The sequence below is a fragment of the Dermacentor albipictus genome, chromosome 7, assembly GCF_038994185.2.
Source record: "Dermacentor albipictus isolate Rhodes 1998 colony chromosome 7, USDA_Dalb.pri_finalv2, whole genome shotgun sequence".
NCBI classification, from domain to species: Eukaryota; Metazoa; Arthropoda; class Arachnida; order Ixodida; family Ixodidae; genus Dermacentor; species Dermacentor albipictus.
The window spans coordinates 6,530,993-6,549,581 of NC_091827.1; the positions used below are offsets into that span (position 1 = coordinate 6,530,993).

At 43.4% G+C, this 18,589-nt stretch overlaps 1 protein-coding gene across 14 annotated transcripts in view; it reads right to left on the bottom strand.

Moving 5' to 3' along the window:
• The window catches only part of GCS2alpha (glucosidase 2 subunit alpha), a 118,275-nt gene that overhangs the window by 81,661 nt on the left and 18,025 nt on the right, over positions 1-18,589 (bottom strand). For 3 of the 14 annotated variants that reach the window (XM_065449858.2, XM_065449857.2, XM_070521579.1), the window contains 6 exons: positions 17,439-17,478; positions 14,885-14,983; positions 9,288-9,338; positions 9,118-9,141; positions 3,088-3,114; positions 2,770-3,000 (listed from right to left, as the gene is read on the bottom strand). In XM_065449858.2, the coding sequence (XP_065305930.2) occupies positions 2,770-3,000; positions 3,088-3,114; positions 9,118-9,141; positions 9,288-9,338; positions 14,885-14,983; positions 17,439-17,478 (472 nt within the window). The remainder of the gene's footprint in view (positions 1-2,769; positions 3,001-3,087; positions 3,115-9,117; positions 9,142-9,287; positions 9,339-14,884; positions 14,984-17,438; positions 17,479-18,589) is intronic. The other 11 variants (XM_070521575.1, XM_070521572.1, XM_070521576.1 and 8 more) reach the window with 11 other exon arrangements.

The following is an 18,589-nucleotide window of genomic DNA, read 5'->3' on the forward strand; positions in this document are numbered from 1 at the left end:
GTTCTACTTAAACGCTGCCCGTCGTGTTCTATTCCGCGAACACTGTACCTCAAGCTTTACTTGAAACTTCGACAAAACTGCACAGAGACCTAAAGAAAAGTGATAATTATACAGGACCACGGAAGAAGATCAGTGACAGTGTTGGAATTGTTCCCCTCATTCGGCATTTGCAACAATGTATGTATGTAGAAATAGTATGCTCTTAAAGTTCAATTTAAGTGTGGCTTGGTCGCAGTGTTTACAACATCGATACATGTGTTTGCTCCTGTCACCTTTCAAGATTGCTTTTACAATGACAACAATGTAACATCGAACATACACAGATTTTAACATCAAACAGATTTGTAATAACTACATTAAAGGGACACTAAAGAGAAAAATTTCTTCTGCATCAGCAAATTACCTTTCTATGACACCAAAAACACCACTCTTACGACGAAAACATGCTTGGTAAGCCAGGAAAAGCACAAGAACGAAAGACGGGTGGCAACGCCTCCTTGAAGTTCCCGCACCTGGACGCTGTGACATCGGATTTTGATGGCATCATCTAGGGCCTACTATACGGCAGCACAGATTGACTACATTGTGTTAAAGAAACCAAATACGTATTAAATGTGGCAAGTTTCGGAAACCTTTACTCAGCCATCGCGGCCCTAATGCGAAAACATACTTTGGAATCCCTGACGTCACAGTGACGTACAGGCGTTGGGGTTTCGGCGCGAAATTCAAATACTGATAATACTTCGACCTTCATTTTTTCATATAATAATCAAACTATTATTTCAAAATGACTGCCTACAGGGTTCTCAAACAATGCTTTATTAGTCTCAACTGATTTATTGTTTCGCTTTTGTGTCCCTTTAGTGCTTACAAAATAAAATTCCCAACCCAGCTTTGCGGTTTGGCTGAAGGGACCCTGAAACAATTGACGATTTTGTACAAACGTACCGAGTCAGAGTAGGTCCTTCTGACCATTGACGCAGTCAAGTGCTCCGCATAAAGCGTGTCATTTATTATATGGTTTTAAAAATGTACGTCGCTGCCGATCGCAGCACATCGCTTGGCTGAATTTTAAGCCGCCCCTACCCATTTGACGTCATTTACACCAATGACGTTAGTAGGGCGAGCTGTCCGATTGGCTGCCCAGGGCGCGTCATCGATAATTTTTCCAACATTATGGTGAACAAATGTTGTTCGTAATAGTTGGATTTTTAGTTAATTTGTTTCTATAAAAAGAAAGTAACAGAAAGAGAATGCACAAGAACAATTTCTCACTACGCTTAAGCACTTCAGGCACACAGCAAGCGTCATCTCTTTGTGCTACAACATGCTCCATTTTGACAAGAGCTCTGCGGTCAGAGTCTGTCCCAGTCTTTTCGCAAGCACCATGCTTCGACTTTGTTGCGTTGTGGGCTGCAAACGTAGCAACTCACAATACATCAAGCTGAGACATCGTGTCCCTCTGCAAGGCAGCAGATGAGCGGACTGGCTGCAGCAAATCGGACTGCCACTACTCGATTGGCGCTAGGATTTGTGCGATAGCGGCCATCACTTTACACCGTAAGATTACTAACGCAGTAGCGTTTCGCGAGTCCGGTATTAGGGTAAACGCAAGCACAAGAGGACAGGGGCTGGCCATTTGACCAAGTCGTTTCACGGTATGAGCAGAAGCGCAAATGTGAATGGTCTGCACGGTGTAGCCACCTGGTGGCATAGAGCTCAACCACACACAGTAGCAGTAACAAAATGTATTCTTCTTTGCTGCTGGTGTCAATTTTTCGCAGGAGTGTAATCATTAACACTTTGTTTTTGTAAATGTTTAAAATGTTTTACACTTGGTTAGAACAATTCTAGCTCTTTCTTTGGCTGGTTAAGCTCTGCGCCAACGGGTGGCTGGACCGTGGAGACCGATCAGGCAGCTCACGTACGTCTACGCTAAGGTTCCTTCATCAGCTTGAGTTTTGCTTCCACCGTTCTGTCGAAACTTCAGCTAGTGTGGGATTACCGGAATACTAGACATGTTCAGCGCTACGACAAAATGCTCGCAACGCACGCTGCTTCGATAGCTCTCGCTTGGGGTCGACGGCCAAGCGGCTAGCGGAGAGGTTTCGCGCAGGCTGGGCGGGCTCCAAAACAACCGGAAGTGGACGATGTGACGTCGCATCGTGACGCAGAACCAGTGAAGGCGGAGATTAGCCGCGATCGCTCGGCGAACGAGTTGAGGAAAAGCATGGTTAGGGAGGAGGGTAACTTGTAATCGCTTGCAGCGCCATTAATACGTAATGCTTCACTTAAATTGTGGTGCGAATGTTCTACTTAAGCTGTACCCTACACGTCTACAAAATTTGTACGAACCGTTTCAGGGGCCCTTTAAGGAACATTTGACAACCCTTGTACAGATAACCAATATAACTACAGAAGTTTAGAAACTAATTGGTTTCGTGGTCATAAACAAAAAGATAATACAAAGAAAGAGAACAACTCGAAGCAAACAGTTTCTGAACTTTTCTTTTTAATCGAAACTGGTACACAGCTTCTTCACCTGACCCATTAGGGAGCTTTAGAAATTGTGCACCCAAACGTCCTTGGATACCTTAAGCCCTATGTCCTGGTTGCATTTCTTTGTCTACCTGTTTGCGTTCTCTTGCACACCCCGTGGTTTATAATCCTTAACTTTGGGTGTGCAAAATCTAAAACTCCCTATTCCTGCACAGAGCTCACACAACCTCCACGCCAACACATACTTAATCAACAAGAGCCATGCCTCACCTCTTCAAGTCCCATATTGTCAGCAGCATCCTCAGGCTGTTTGGATGCACTCTTGCTAATTTGATTGTTGACATGGTTTTCAGTATTCTGATCAGCATGCTCATCAAACGGCTCTTTAGCATGTTCATCAAGCTGTTCTTGTTTCTTATCAGAGCGCACAGTATCTGAAACTGGCAGGTTGTCAAGCAAATCGTCCGGCGGATCATCTCTAGGCCCTGGTATGCGAGGAATCTGTCAACGGAAATCAACTTCTACCATATTAAACACATGCAGTTACAAGCACAAATTATTCAAGTTTCAAGAGAAATCAAAACTTACGGCCGATTGTTCACCTTCGTCATCATCCTAAATATGTGCAGAAAATTCCAATACAGAACATGCGTGTCAGCTCATGGGGTCATTAGGTTCAACAACAAATACTACGTAGTTATAGCGCATCAAGACCTTCCTACCACTTGGTAACCATCATTCGGAAAAGGTATACAATTTTTTTTCAATACAAATTTCTACATAATATTAACATTTAGCAAATGTTACAACAGTTCATCTAGATCTGCTGCACAGCATGTATGCGCTTCACACAAGTGCAAGGCTATCTTCCACAAGACTGGTTCTGCTGAAAAGTAGGAACCAAAGAAAAAGAGAAGTCGTGGAAGTATACAACATCATGATGGACCCACACGGCTCATGTGTCAGCGCACCATCCATTTTAATCAGCAATAAAGGGATTAGCATAATCACTGACAATAGAGGGCACAGGTAGACCAAGGAGAGCACCCCTGCACATGCATGTAGGCTATATGGATGCTTCGTTTGCAGAAAAATAAACCAGTTGGTAGTTTGCGCTCAGGTGTCATGTGTTGTTTTCTCGAGCAAGTCCTGTCCCTTCGTTGCTCTGCGCAACAATGCTAAGTATATCGAACCAAAGAGCCCACTGCAGAATTTTTCTGTAGTGGATAAAGGATAAATTACCATGGGACAAGCAATTAGCTACCAATACCAGGTCAGTGAAATGATAACAGACATTTACAAACATTAGCCATCGTTTATATTACCCATTATGTGGTGAGACAGTGCTAAGTTCCCTGAAACACCAAACAAAAGAAACAGGCTACCAGCAACAGGTGTGTTGGACAGGAATTACATATTCAACGAAGTATCAGTGATACTGTACAATAAACTTTAATGCATGCAAAATGCCCTGGGATACCTGTCTCATTCGTATGGCTAGTGCGGCTTTGCCACCCCATACTATTTAGAGCACATCAGAATTTGTTTCCCAGTTAGGTATCTAATCAACATTCCTGGAACTGCTCAAATTCATGCCCTATGGCAATCTCCAAGAGGCAATGCAGCTCCTCAAATCGAGCAATGCAAATTTATTTTTTTATTTTTTTGCTTTCACAACATGCTGTCAAATCCCTGCCATTACAACTTCAATGCTTTCCAATTTCATATGTGCACGCTAGCAATAAAATCTAGGCTGCAATTCCTGCTTTAAATGGTAATGAACAATTGTGTGAGCAGGCTGATAGACTGCCACCTGGTTATCACTAGCATTTCTTCCACTAACAGACTAAGCCTGAAATACACAATCTCCTATCAACGTATTAATGTAAGTGCAAACTACTTTCTCAACTCTTATAGTTATCTGCACTAAGAAAAGCAAAACAAGTTTTCTATAAAAGCACTTAGCCACTACAGTGAACGACTGATTTTTCGGACATGCCTTATAAATCGGACGTCTTCATGGCATCGCCGCATATCCCATAGAGCGATGTGTAAGAGTACCTAAAGTTTGGGATACTGAAACCCTTTCTAGTCCAATTTTTCAAATGTCATAATTGCAGGTCTTAAGCCCTAACCAAAGGCAGAACCACCATTTATATTATCTCGCAGCCTCAACCCAGCACTCTCGCACACCAGGCTGCCTGGCTGTTTGCCGTCATTTTTTTAATCCATTAGCATTCTTACGGTGATGCTCTTGTGATACCTATAAGGAACATGTATGATTTCATTGAAAAGGTTAAAGATAGAAGGGTCAACCCAGACGAAGTCTTAGTATCTTTTTACATGGTATCTCTGTTTATGAGTGTACCAATAAACATGGCCGTGGATGTTTGCTTGCGTCGCTGCCCTTGACAAGGACCCGACATTGCATAACAGATCCCCCACTGAGGTGCATAATCTAGGTAGGCGACTAAAGTTTTGCCTATCAAACACATATTTCACGTTCCAGAAGAAATGTTTTCAGCAAGTACATGGAGCAGCAATGGGGGCATCGATTTCGGAGGCAATCGAAGCTCTGGGTGTTGTCCTCATTTACACCGACACCGAAAGTCTTCTTCAGATATGTCAATGACTGTTTCAGTGCTTTGCAGCGACAGAACCTTGACTTTTTCAGGGCTCACCTAAACAGTATACAAGGAGCAACCAGGTTAACCGCAGAAGCCGAATCTGAAGGCCAACCGCTGTTCTTGGACACCCTTGTGCAACGCAAAGGGCCAAATCTGTTATTCAAGGTGTTTAGGAAGCAAACTCGCACTGGTCACTACCTGAACTACACATTGGTGCACCCTGCTTCTTGAAAGAGGTCTTTTGTTGGCTCTCTTCATCTGGTGAGAAACGAGTGCACAACAGCAGAAGACTGTAAGGCAGACAATGCACTTGCACGGTGGGAATTGGCGGCTTGTGGATACCCCAAGTACTTCATTGACGCAGTAGGGCGCCAGCTGGCTTGCGCAGTACCCACCAACCCTGGACCCCCAAAAACAGGCTTCGATACCATGCGTCCCAGGCATAAGTGAGACGCTTACACACGTCCTGCAGTCATATAACATGCAGGTTGCGCATGTTCCCTCCAATAAAAACTGACAAGCTCATGCATGTCATGTGTGAAACACCCTTTGGAATAGGACAAGTTCCCAGGCGTGGTGTCTGTCATTCCGCATGCAGACTGCTGCTATGTCAGCGTTAAAGGAACCGGTAACTTCACAACAAGACTTAAAAAGCACATTAATGACATCCAGAAATGGCACGCTGCATTGAATGCCCTGGCCGAAGACTGCTCAACTACGTCACATAGATTAACTGGGAAAAATCTCGCGTCATTACCAAGCAACGAAATCATTCTACGCGTCTTTATGTTGAGTCATTAATCATCCCAAACTATGGCGCACACTCTTAATTACAACAAAAGCAATCTACCGTCCATGTATGTCAAGTGCCTTAATCATGTCTTGAGCCGCTCATAAAAAGGGCACAAGCACTGCCGCTTGTTTCATTGTGAACAAGGCTCCTAGGGGGCAGCCCAAATGCAAGTATATTTTTAAACCATTTTGGTTCGTGCCCAGATATTTTTCTTTGAAGCATTCTTAGGGTACTTCAAGCACTTTCCGGGGGCTATGTATCTATGTATGTTTGTATTTAACTGTCTTCCTGCCTATCTAGGTCACTGGTTAGTACACGGTTGAATAGGTAGTGCATCAGGCTGCTGTGCTGAGTTAACAGGGTTCAAAACCAACCACTGGGCTAACTTAGTTCACTGAGTATGTGGTAATGTGTACATGTTTGCCGCCCTTCAACAAACTTCTTTCCTGCTGGCATGGGTCACGGTTCATGAGGAAGTGGTTGGCACAGTTGTTAAAAGGAACTCTGATGCCCACTTGGAGCACTGGGTATATTACACTCTGTCTGTGCTGGTCTCCAATGAACCTCTTTAATCCAAACTTGGGTCCCTGGATATGTGTGCCAGTACGTGTGCACCGCGCTTCAGTGAATACTTTGGACGTTAACTTGGGAAACTAGGTATATGCCACTGGGAATGTGCCGCTCTACAATGAGTAAAAGCATTCTCTAAATTTATCCGATGCTTAACGGGAACAAACCCACGTCACAAGGGTTCTTCAACAGCAAACCGATACATTAGCAGGCTGTATCACAAATACACTGGGTATGCGTCGCTTACCAATGAACGTTTTTCATGCTTTAGTGAGCTGCACCATGAATGCATTAGGTATGTGCCGCTTTTAATTGAACTTCTCACTAACTTGGGTCACTGAGTATGTGCCACTGGTTGTGCAACAATGGAGGGAACAATTCTGAACGTTCGCAGGCACCGACGTGCCAGGCTTCTAGTCTCAGAGGCCACGTACGGACTTCTTGGTAGTGCCACTAGATGGCCCAGCATGTCCAGAAAGAAGTGGGAGAGGAGCCCAGCTGCTGCATAATGCGTTTCTCAGCGATCGCACGCAACGGCGCACCATGTATTTTGGAGGCTACACACAGGCTTTGCGGCAGTGGTGCTAGATGGTGCTGAGTGTTCGTAGGGAAGCGTGAAAGAGACGTCACATATAACATGCCTAATACATAACTTGTTTCAACAGTGGAAATACATTGTGTGGCTACATTGATTCTTTGTTAATGCATTACCGTTGACAGTCATCAAGAGATAGGTTCGGTTGCAATTTTTGATTGAAAGGATTCACTGCTGTCAGCAATGGCACCAACTCCACTTTCGTCCTTCTTGCTTATGCTTTCGAAGCATGGAAGGCATGGCAAGGGTCTAAAAAAATGTGTAATGCTGGTTTCCAAAAGTCAGCTTCACCGCATAAAGAGGTGTTACGCGGTGAAGCATACGCAATGTATTGCGGTAAAGCATACCTACAGTGGAATGCTGTCATTGTCGCAAGACATAGTATGTGTTCCTCAATAAATCACGTGCACACCCACCGTCTGCTGCCACAGTACGAGCACCAAGATGCCTAAGAAGTGCACTGGAAGAGTTTTAGAGCTATTTTAGACTTGGCTGTGGCAATTTGACTGCTTGAGGACTAAAAGGCATGCCATCCGTTTCATTCCGAATGCCCGATTTTCTGATGCTTTCAAAGTTCTTAGGAAGTGCGAAAATCAGACGTTGACTGTACCACTTTTCAAACAACCTGTACTGCTGATCACTAAGGTATAGATACAATATAACAAGTTGTGCAATATCAGGCAAGGGACACAAAAATTATACAAAACAGGTGAACAGTGTGGTATAAAAGTCTGCCAAATGTGCCATGCAAGCAGATGCAGCAGCAAGGCTACAGGAATCATGAAGGTATTTTACACATATTGTGATGTGCAAATTGTCCCACAACTGAGAGCCATTGCAATCCCCTTTTATTAACATCCAGTGCAGGTATCATTCCTGTCATTAGTATGATAAAAAACGAAATTGCAAGAAAAACAGTTCATATGAGAATGACAATTGAATTGTGGCAAGACAGAAGTACACCTTGGGGCAGAAAGGATTTTTTAGAAAGCAGGAGCACAAGCAATGGGGCAATGAACCTTCCTGTCACCTTCAGGGCAAAAAATTGCTCTCATTCTTAACTAGTGCCAGAGTGACTACAACTTCCAATTATGCTCTTGAAATTAAAAACAGGCTTCATGCTTGTCAGATGCCTAGTTCATTAGCAAAGTGTAAATGTAAACATTCACTACCTGGCTAACTAAAAACTTGCAAATGTACATCTAGGTGAATACATGAATAGCAGATAACCTTAATTACTACAGACGGCTCAAATTCCACCAGTTCTAATTAAGAACACTAAAGGAACACTTAAGGGAGACACTAAATCAATATTAAGACTAAATATATTGAGACTAATAATACATTCTTCCTTGAATAATCAGTGTGCACTTTTGCATGAGAACATTGATTAATGGCAGAAAATTGTGACTAAGCTTCTCTTTGCTTGAATCTGAAGCCAGAACTGTGGCATCAATGATGACGATCTGACAGCACATGGTTGCTTAGGGCATCTCTTACTTTTGCGTGTCTATGGAAGCTTTTTATTGACAAACAATTAACTAACCACAGGCAGACACTGAGAATGTTTATGAGATCACAAAGAGCTTTTGTGTTAATTATTAGTAGGTGTTTCCAGCTTCCATTTTTTTAAAGCTTCCTTTCTGTATTACCAAACCTCTGGTCACAATTAGACTGACCTCCGAGATCTGGAAGTCGAATTTACTATTCTAGCTTACGCTAGTGTTTCGCTTCAAACTCCCTTTAATCAAACAATTCAAAGCCCTAATGGATATGTAAACAGCATGAAACAGGATTAAAGGGCTATTGAACAATTCCAAGTTTTGATTCAACAAGGACTGATATACTACTGCTACAGAGAGAGCAGCCTTGTTGTAAGGCCACTTTTGTGAACACTGTAAATGTCCATAACGAAAGTATAATGTTGAGTTACAGAAAAACCAAGACAAATTTGTCCAACAGGAATTGTAAACTGAGCACACGGCCTCCACAGAATGAAGCCGAAAAGAAATGGTAAGTTTCAACATACTAACGTATTCATAGTATTTTTCTGAATCCTAAGATGGAAAGAAAAAAAATCTGGCTTAGGTAGTGAGAAGAAAAATAAGAAAGTTGTCCACTTAAGCTCATTGACACATTGTTGCAAACAATGGAAAAGAAGCATGCAAAACAAAGTGCCCGACAAAATATAAGCAATACTAACATCAACGTATTCTTCATCGTCCTGAAAAAGAGGGAGAACAGAATTTGATTCCTGTCAACATGACAGATACAGATTCCAATCACAACAAAATTGAGCTTTCCACACAGGAGTACAATGTCAGGCTGGTTGAAGGTTTACTTTTGACAAGGTGAACGGTGCAGATGAGAGACCCGAATGACACATGTGCAAATAGAGCATAAATCACGTGCATTGTTTGTGTCCTGCGTACTGTGGTTGGCACTGTTAGACATGTTGAAAGCTTTCACCAATTCGAGTACAAAAGCAGCACAACTAATGCAACCATCAGCTGAGGCAAGTCAAACTGATACTTTCATTTAGTGGGTTACTTCCAGGATTTCATGAAGCAGGACATGTGCTATTCTACATGCTAGTACATCAATGTTACTATAAGATGTCACTAATACTGACACAATACTTGCATTTGTAACACTGCGCATCATCTTTGTGAACCTATAATTCAGAGTTCATAGCAAATCCCGCGGAAAATATTCAAAGATTTAAAAAAAATAAACTTTAAGGACCCTGACAAAAGATTTTCGAGGAGTGTAAGCTATATTTGTGAACTTAGAAACAAAACACTGTCATCAAGAACATGGAAGATTTCTTTAGCTGCACAAAGAAGTCTTAGTGACCAAGTGACTACCAACCTGGCCCACAAAGCTGTTAACCAGACTGAATTGGCTAGAATTTTCAAATTTACAAAGAGTATGTACATATGCCCCAGGAAAATACTACAATAAGCAAAACCAAAAGAACTTTAGAGCACTACCTGAAATTCAAGAAATGTCAAGGCCTTGAAATTTGTGTTCTTGTATTCGGAGGCTTTCAAGGGCTGCTACGAATACTGTACAAACACACATTCTAGACATACCTTGAATTGTGGAAAAGTGTTGCCATGGGCGACACATTCGGCAGCAAAACACATTCATTATGGAAAAGAAATTAGGAAACAAATATTGGACTCTGCAATCAACCTTCTGATAGCTTTTGTCTTTCTTGACATATTCACTGTGTACCCCAAACACAAAAATATCAATCGCAACCAGAATAACTGCTACCTTAAGTTCTCTTCACAACCAGAATTATCTGTTGACTACTGTACTCTCATAATACAGAAGGCTAAACTTATTTTAGTGCTACATAAAGCAATGCAACATAGAGAACACAAAAGTGTTGAAAAGGGTATTTTAAACGTCTGCATTGCAAAGCTGCTGAAATCAACCACATCCTTGTAAAGATGCTCCTGTCTTGCATCCTTTATTTCACTTACTTGCTTTTTATGTACTTGCTTTTAATTTTGTTAGGCAAAGTTGCTTGCGGCCAGACTGGACCTAAAAGCCACATATCGGCATTGCAGTCACCATAATAGGCCCCTTATACCAAATAGATATGCTGTATGCCTCTATAGACCTCTACGGTGCTGAAGATGCACATTTCTTGCACTTCTTGGACTGTGGCGGCCACAGAGCTTCCTACAAAAATTATTAGAGGGAACTTTGTCACAACAATTGTCACTACGATGGATGGTACATGGTCTTGTTTATTCTTCAAGCATGTGGCTTCAAATATTACTGCGATGTAATTTATTATGCATTATCTTTCTGAATTTCCAAGCACTCACAGATTTCAAAACACAGTGAGACAATTACTCTCTGTGCAGATGCATAAACATTGTGAATTGTGGCATGTATGATGCAATATGCTGTTTAAGATGGTCAATCTGAAAAATCACAAAGCCACGTTTGAAGTCTCAAGGACTAATCTTACGCCAATCCCTGTGGTGCTACTGCCTGTCATTCCCCTGCTGGCTGATACATTTTACTTGCAGTTTCCATGGACACTATAGTGGCAGACCTTCCTCTAGTAACTAGGGCAACTTCCACATGCTTGAAGCGTTGTGAAAGAGGTTGCCACTGCCTAGTCTCAAACATGGTGGCATCTACAGAGACCTTATAAGGTATGTCCCCGGCACTGTCGGGCTCCGGCAAGCAGTGTTCCCGTCGGTGCCTATGGTTGTGCTGTTATGTCTGCATTCTTAACCCTTTCGCTGTCACGGACGTACCGGTACGTCATCGCGCTTCCCCCCCGCGGTGTCACTGACGTACCGGTACGTTCTCTATCGTGCGTTCAAAATTTCGCGCCAGAGCGCAAAGCTGGCGCTCCTGGATTGGCCACGCTATCTGTTGACTCTTTCTACAAGTTCGTATATTCACCCCGACCCGTGTTACTCCGTGTATTGAAGAGTACGGCGCGACTGCCACTCCCCACCTTCTCTTTGCTGAGTGGCGCGGTGGCTCCGTGTTCGCTGTATCATGCGTCGCGCGCGTGTGGTTATGGGTTCAAGGGTTGTTCTGCCATCTCCGCTGGTTTGAAGGTTTTTATTTTTCTTCTGTTGGTGTGCCTGCTACGGCGCGTCAAGTTCAGGCGCACGTGCCGTTGCCTCTCCGAAAAGAGTGACTCGTTGCTGCTTTCGCTCTCTCGCCGCACCCTCGCTTCCGACTTGCAGCAGTAAACGTAAAGCCCTTCGAACTTTGTTTAGCCTTTTTCCATCTCCCTCTGTCATCTTGTTCACGCAACGTCCCGTTTATCTCCATTGTGCGGGCGACTGAAAGCGCATCCTCCCTGCGCGCGGTTACTTTCGGATGGCTCAGCGCGCGGGACCTTCGTCTGCTCATTGGAGCGGTGGCTCAATTCCGATTCAGAATACGAGCCGAGCTCGGATTCGGACTCGGACAGAGTCGCATGCGAGGAAGAAGGTTCCGCATCGTCAGATTCGGATGTTGAAGGGATTTTATAGCCAGGCTGCTGCTGATGATGATGCTTACTAACAACAGCTGCAGAACACTGAAATGTGCATACTGCATTGACTATGTTACTTGTATACCAATTATAATCAAAAATAAATTGCTATGTTCATTCCCTGTTATGCTCGTTCCCTGAAACCAAGCCGACACTGGGGGTGCGTCACGGCCAGAAAGGTCCGACAGCGAAAGGGTTAATCATAATTTAACGCTCCTGTCAGCCTTCAGCAATGTCTTGAAGCAACTGTTGCAAATTGGGTGCTTTAACATGTGCGAAAACTCGTCAGGCATGCACGTAGTTTATGGTGCTGCTTGGCGAGTAAGAGCGATGACGACGGTGGATCGTGGCTGTTCGACGGAGAAGCAATCACGCTTTATTTACTGCAGTTTTAGAGCGATCACTGTTTTTATTCTTCTGTTTGATGCGGTTGTGCCTTTAGAGAGCGCTTCCACGTTTAAACTTAGATGGGATTGTTAGATCATTAAAAAACCGACTTATGATTAACATGCGATATTTTATTTTTTGCCCCTTGGCACTTTCCATAGTCATATAGGGTGCTTTCTGCCACGTATTTCATTTTGTTCATCAGTATGTCAAGGCACGCTGCGCACAGATGCGACATTTTGCTGCGATGTGTTTCATGGTAATAAACCTCAATTGCTAGTTACCGCTCGTCCTGTCCACTCCTTCGGCACGTCACGTCTGAAGTCGCGGTTCTTTTTCCTTTTTAAACTCTTAATGTCACTTCAAGGCAATTTTCACAGCCTAAACTTCAGAGCCCTGATGTTTGCATCTAATGCATATTCACTTTACCTCAGCTATCTCATGCGTTGTGGTCAGTTCTGAAACCATGTTTCTTTCTTTGTTGTTTTTTTTTCCTGCCAGTGGTGGTAGCAAGTGCCTGTTCTCTTTTTCTTCGTTTGCATGCATGAAATGGGTCAATATATGATCATGTTGCTTCAGTGTAGTTGTCTCTGCTCTGAAAACGATTTCAATATAGCACTTGGTTTACAATAATTATTTACTGCCATGCTTTGTATTTGCTTTCAAACTGTTATTGTGCCAACATGCTCTTTTAACTAATTAAAAAGCACTGCATTGGCTATACAGACTTGGGGCACTACAACAGGCGATACAACATGCAGTCTAACTCTGCATTTGGATGCGAGGGTGATACTAGTAAAAATGGTGGCGACACTAAAAAATAACATAAGATATAAAAGCAACATGCTTTTGACTGATCGGGGAGGCAAATTTTCAGCTACGACGTCTTCCGATATCTCACTAGCGTGCTCCTGTGAAATCATCGAAACGCTCTGCTTGTTTAACACTGAAACATGTGAAATCTGTGCTGTAGAGACAGTAGTAAGACGCAAACATAAAAACAATTAACCCTTAATTATGGTTGGAGTTCTATATGTGCTATTTTTCTCAAGCTCATCATGCTGGTTTGCAAGCTTTACTGTCGCTGGCTTCTCCCGTGAGCGCACCTGTACGAACCATTCGCAGGCGCGACGGTGCTCCCTCAACCTACTATAAAAAAACACGGCGTGTAAACAAAGCATGTGTGTGCATAAAGAATGTTGGTTCACAGGCCAACAAACGAAGCCATTAGCGGCCGGGGCGTTATAATGAAAGCGGCATACTGGCAATGAACTCCATTTCATAGGCAAGCTTGTTGACGTTCATGCGCGGCAAACACTTGCCGCGTAAGGAGAGAATGTCGTCTCAGACAGCCATGAAGTCGGACACATGTCCACTATTGTACAGTGCGATTTCGTTGTGCACATTGACACCGCAGAACTATCTGGGACACGCACAAGCAGCAAATCGCACGCACAAATTTCAATCATGCCTGCAATGGAAGCAGGCGTCTCTGGCACGAGGCCCTCCCGTGGTTCGAATGGCCGCCACTATGTGGCTTTCAGTGGCACCCCTATATGCACTGCACATGATGCATAGGCTTTTACTACTCAAACATATGCACCAGCCAGAGCAGAATAATCACATAGCTTTATGTCCACTATGGCTGCAAGTAGTTGAATCGAAATAACGTTTCACACACTGACAAAAATAGCACAAAGACACTTGAATCGATGCTTTCAACACTCCAACTCCAATAGCATTTGACTACAAGCAACAAGGCATCAACAGTTCTAGTTAGCACAGAGTGGAGAACACAAGCACAATGCTACACTAGAAAAAAACACTTATAGAATGATTAACTGCTGACAATTCTGTCTTTCAGAAACTACACACACAAAAGTAATGTTACTGTTTACATTTAGGTGTAAACTTCTGCAGCCAGAGCACGTTAACCATTCAATTGTTTGCGGGTGTTTCATCATAAGCAGTGCACTGACCTGCACTTTGATAGTTTATGGATGCCACAGTATCTGCACTTTTGTTTAAAGCTCACAATGAAAACACCTCAGAAGTGAATCACTTCCAGACAATACATAGAGCTTTCCACCAGTTAAAAAAAAAGTTAGGACCAGCACTGCATGACCAAATTCAATATTAAAAAACACAGAAAAAAAAGAAATACTTGATGTTTAACATTAGGTGTCAACTTCTGGATCCACAAGAACATGTCAAGTCAGTTGCTTAAACTCCGACATCTCATTATAAACAAAGCAATGGCCCACATTTTGCAAGCTTATCTTTAATTCATACTCTTCAAACCTGAGAATGTCAATACTGTAGATTTCACATCCAAGCAACCACAACCTCAAAATCAGCACACTTCACTTTGCACCCCCCAAACCGCTTACCATGTAGCCAAGGCGATTTTTAATCTGCTGTGGCAAGCTCAAAATTCTGTGCAGCACACTGTGAAGCAAGGCAAGCGCTGAACTTACAGGTTCAGATTCCTAAATTTTTTTTTTCCATGGGAGAAATCGAGAGAAAAAGGAAAGAATGAGGGTAGCAGGAAGCATTCAATTAGAACTGTGGCATGCATGAGTGGGGGAGAGCACAGTGTTCATGCATGGCAAGCACTGCAAAAGCACATATGAAGCTCTTCAAAAGGTGCAAAAGCAAGAGCTCAGCCTAGGCACTCCCATGCACCCTAATAAACTTTACTGGCAGTACCCAATGTTGTATTGCTCAGGAAGAGACAGGTGTATGGAGCTGACCTCACTAAACCAGACTTTTTCATTCAACTTCCACACAGAAGAGTAGCATATGGCAGCTTGTTAAGCTCAATACCGCCTGTGGGTGCAGTACAGACAAACTTGCAGCATGTGTCGTCTGCATTGACATCAGATCAGCAACGTTGTTTGCAGTCATACTGTGTCTGTTTTGATTAACAACACATTTCGGTACAAACTGAACATGCTGTAAGTGCCATCTGCCGTGATCCTTGTCCAAAAAATATTTTTTAATCAGAAAGAAGAGTTGTGCTGCCCATGTAAACAGGGGTGAAGCAAACACTGTAGGCCCTAAGCAACGCTCAGCAGTATTGGCCTTGCAAGTCAAAGGTGGCACTACTATTCCTTGCACAGAGAAAATCTTTTTATTTGAGCATTAAATTATGGGTGCTTAAGGTCCCAAAGTAACACACGGGCTGTGAGACACTGTAGTGAAGGCTTAAGGTTAAAAAGCCCCTGCAACATTTTTTTTCTCAAGCCCGAGACTTGGATTGAGTGTGATGCCTTGCAATGAGTATACTTCCAAAGAAATTTTCAAGACGGACCTAATAATAATGGAGATATAAAAAGTGCAATGTTTACTTGACTGCCGCAGCTGGGAATCAAACGCGTCACATTATGCTCAGCAGCTTATGAAGACGCTCAACTGCCTTGCATCCCCCGACATCTTTTCTGCAAGACTCTTGCATCTCCTTACGTTCGCCTTCCCGCACAACACACGTGCAAAGGTGCCATCCTGTGCCATGGTTAAGAGCTATAAAGCACTGGCATGGGCATTCCTACGCTAATGCCACCTGACAGACTGAGCAACTCAAGTGCGGGAAGAACTTGCTGCACCTTCTTTGGCTGCGGGATGGCAACGTGTGCAGACTGACCGTGCACTTGTTGTTGCTTTTTGCAGATCTTACCTGCCAAAGGCTTCCCATTTGACTTGGAAATGCAACACCAACATGGATGAACATGATCGCTCAAATGCACGTCCATTTACGAGACTGCACCCACCAATCACTTATTTCTTAGTGTCTGCATAGACTAGGAATACAATAGAGGAGAAGCTCTGACATTTTCTGAAGTTTTGATGTAAAGGCACTACCATCTTGGTGGGCCATCCTACTTGTCCATTTTCTACCCTTTCTGTCCCCTTTTTCTCAAAGACCCACTGTTCACCTAGTCACCGCCGCACTGGCGTGCCATGCAATCAAGCTTGTGTTGCAGTAATTGCGGAACACAGCATGAAAAGAAAAGTTCTGGGAACATGCAGTGCAAGTGCAGTCATGCCAACATTCATGAAGAACAGTCGTGAAGTGGATTCCCTTGCTTGACAAGGGAACCGAGGCTAGATTGCTATGAAATTACCATCAAGGCCACCGGTACCAGTGCTCCACTGCAAAAGGAGTACACAACTGTGGCCACACTTTCTCCAATGCGGCTGGGCTAGTTGAGACCTCTCCTAAGCACTCCTTCCTCCAAGGTGTCCAGCCCAAGCGGACATTCGCTCAACCTTGCATAGCGAGTCGAACTTTCTTGATCCCTCAAAGTGTCTCCACTGAGCAACTATTCTTTCTATGTGTGTAAGAACAATGTTCAGGGCGAATAACACTTAATAGGCTAGCGGTCAGCAGCATTCAAGACAGTTAGCATGATAGCGCCTCCCGAACCCTCTACTCCTTCGGCGGCAGTCTGGCTTGCCTAATGCCTGCTACATATATTTCAGCTATCCAGCATTGTTGTATAGCAGGAGAAGTAAATGCCCTTTTCCTGCTTGCACTATGGTGTTGCTACCCGTTTCCTTTGTTACCAAGAGCACTTCTTGCCAGCCAAGTCCCACTACCATCAAGACACCATGGTGGGTCGTTATTCAGGCATCACTAAGGACAACAAGAAGGTATGTATTCATGCTGCACGAAATAGGCAAGTGCAGTTCCCACATGTAGCATTAAAATGCATTGACATAAAAATGCAGTGCCATGATCCCATCAGCTCTGTATGAAACTTGAGAACAATAAAGCCAGTGGGTCGCCGAGGCTGTTTATAAGTTTTCCCCTGAACAATGCAACATACAGTGTAGCAAGCTTCTATTAAGACAACATAAGGAATACTTAAGATTGGTGCAACTTGTTTCAAGCAGGTCAACATTTGAAAGGTATTTACAGAGCCTTTTCAAAAAAATTCTTACCTCATTTTGGCTGTCACCAGCAGCTTCTCCAGCGTCATTGCTAAAGGGGAGAAAAAGTGTGGGACTGTTGCAAGACATGCATATTTTAGTAATGCAAACTAATATCAACATTAAGTTTTGTATTACAAAAAAATCTGCACAGCCAGATATTCTGTTCCACAAGGCTTACGATGCCTAGAGCGTCGGCCTCTCATCAGATTCGGGCATTGCAAGTAAACAAGCGTGACACATAGATCAAGTGCTGAAAATCGTTTCTGTAAGGTATTACACCAAGGTATGCTGCAACAGGCAGGTGAAAATTCAAATGGCAGCCTCTGTGCCTTTTGCTTCCAAGAGCGCCTTGATTCCCAGAAAAGTGTCAATGTTACACCGAATGCCAGCAACTTCATCAATTATGACACACCACTTCTGTAAATCGTTCAAAACACGCAAAACAGGCACCGGAAGTGTGCCACACCGCAAAAATAGAGAAGAAGGGGAACTTGTGATGTAAACGTTACTTGGTACCTCACTCCAGTATGGGAGAAAACAGGGAAAGAATGTCACTTGTGTGTACTAGCCACGGAAAAAGAAGAGAGTGCCAATGTTTAAAAAAAAAAAAAGAAAGAGAGAAGGAGAAGAAAAATAATTCTGGGGTTTTACGTGCCGAAATTACAATATGATTGATTAAGAGGCACGTTGTATGGGGGACTCCAAATTAATTTTTACCACCTGGGGTTCCTTAACCCTTTAAGGGTCAATGACGTAAACATACGGTGCCGCGAACAAGTCCAAAAATGGTTGATGCCATATACTTAGGCGCCATCTCTACATTTAAAAAGCGCTCCAATGTGGAAATACAGTGAACTTTTTTCACACGCCTCCTTCTTTCGGTTTTCGTTGCATGGTTTGTTTTAGAGCTAGTTTGCTCCCACGCATCTATATACTACCGCTCGCGCATTGGCGCGCACGCGGGCGGGCAGCGGTTTGGGTTTTGTTCCGCTGGCAGTTTCGGCTTCTTGCACTTGCAAAACTGATGGCTATCTCGTTAATGATTGCTCAAAGGGCGACCGCTTGTTTCTCTCTCGTTTACTGCTCACAAAGGTGCACATAGGAAGGATGCCGCCGTGCATGCGCTTCCGTTGCTTTTCTTTTTTGGACACTCATGAAAA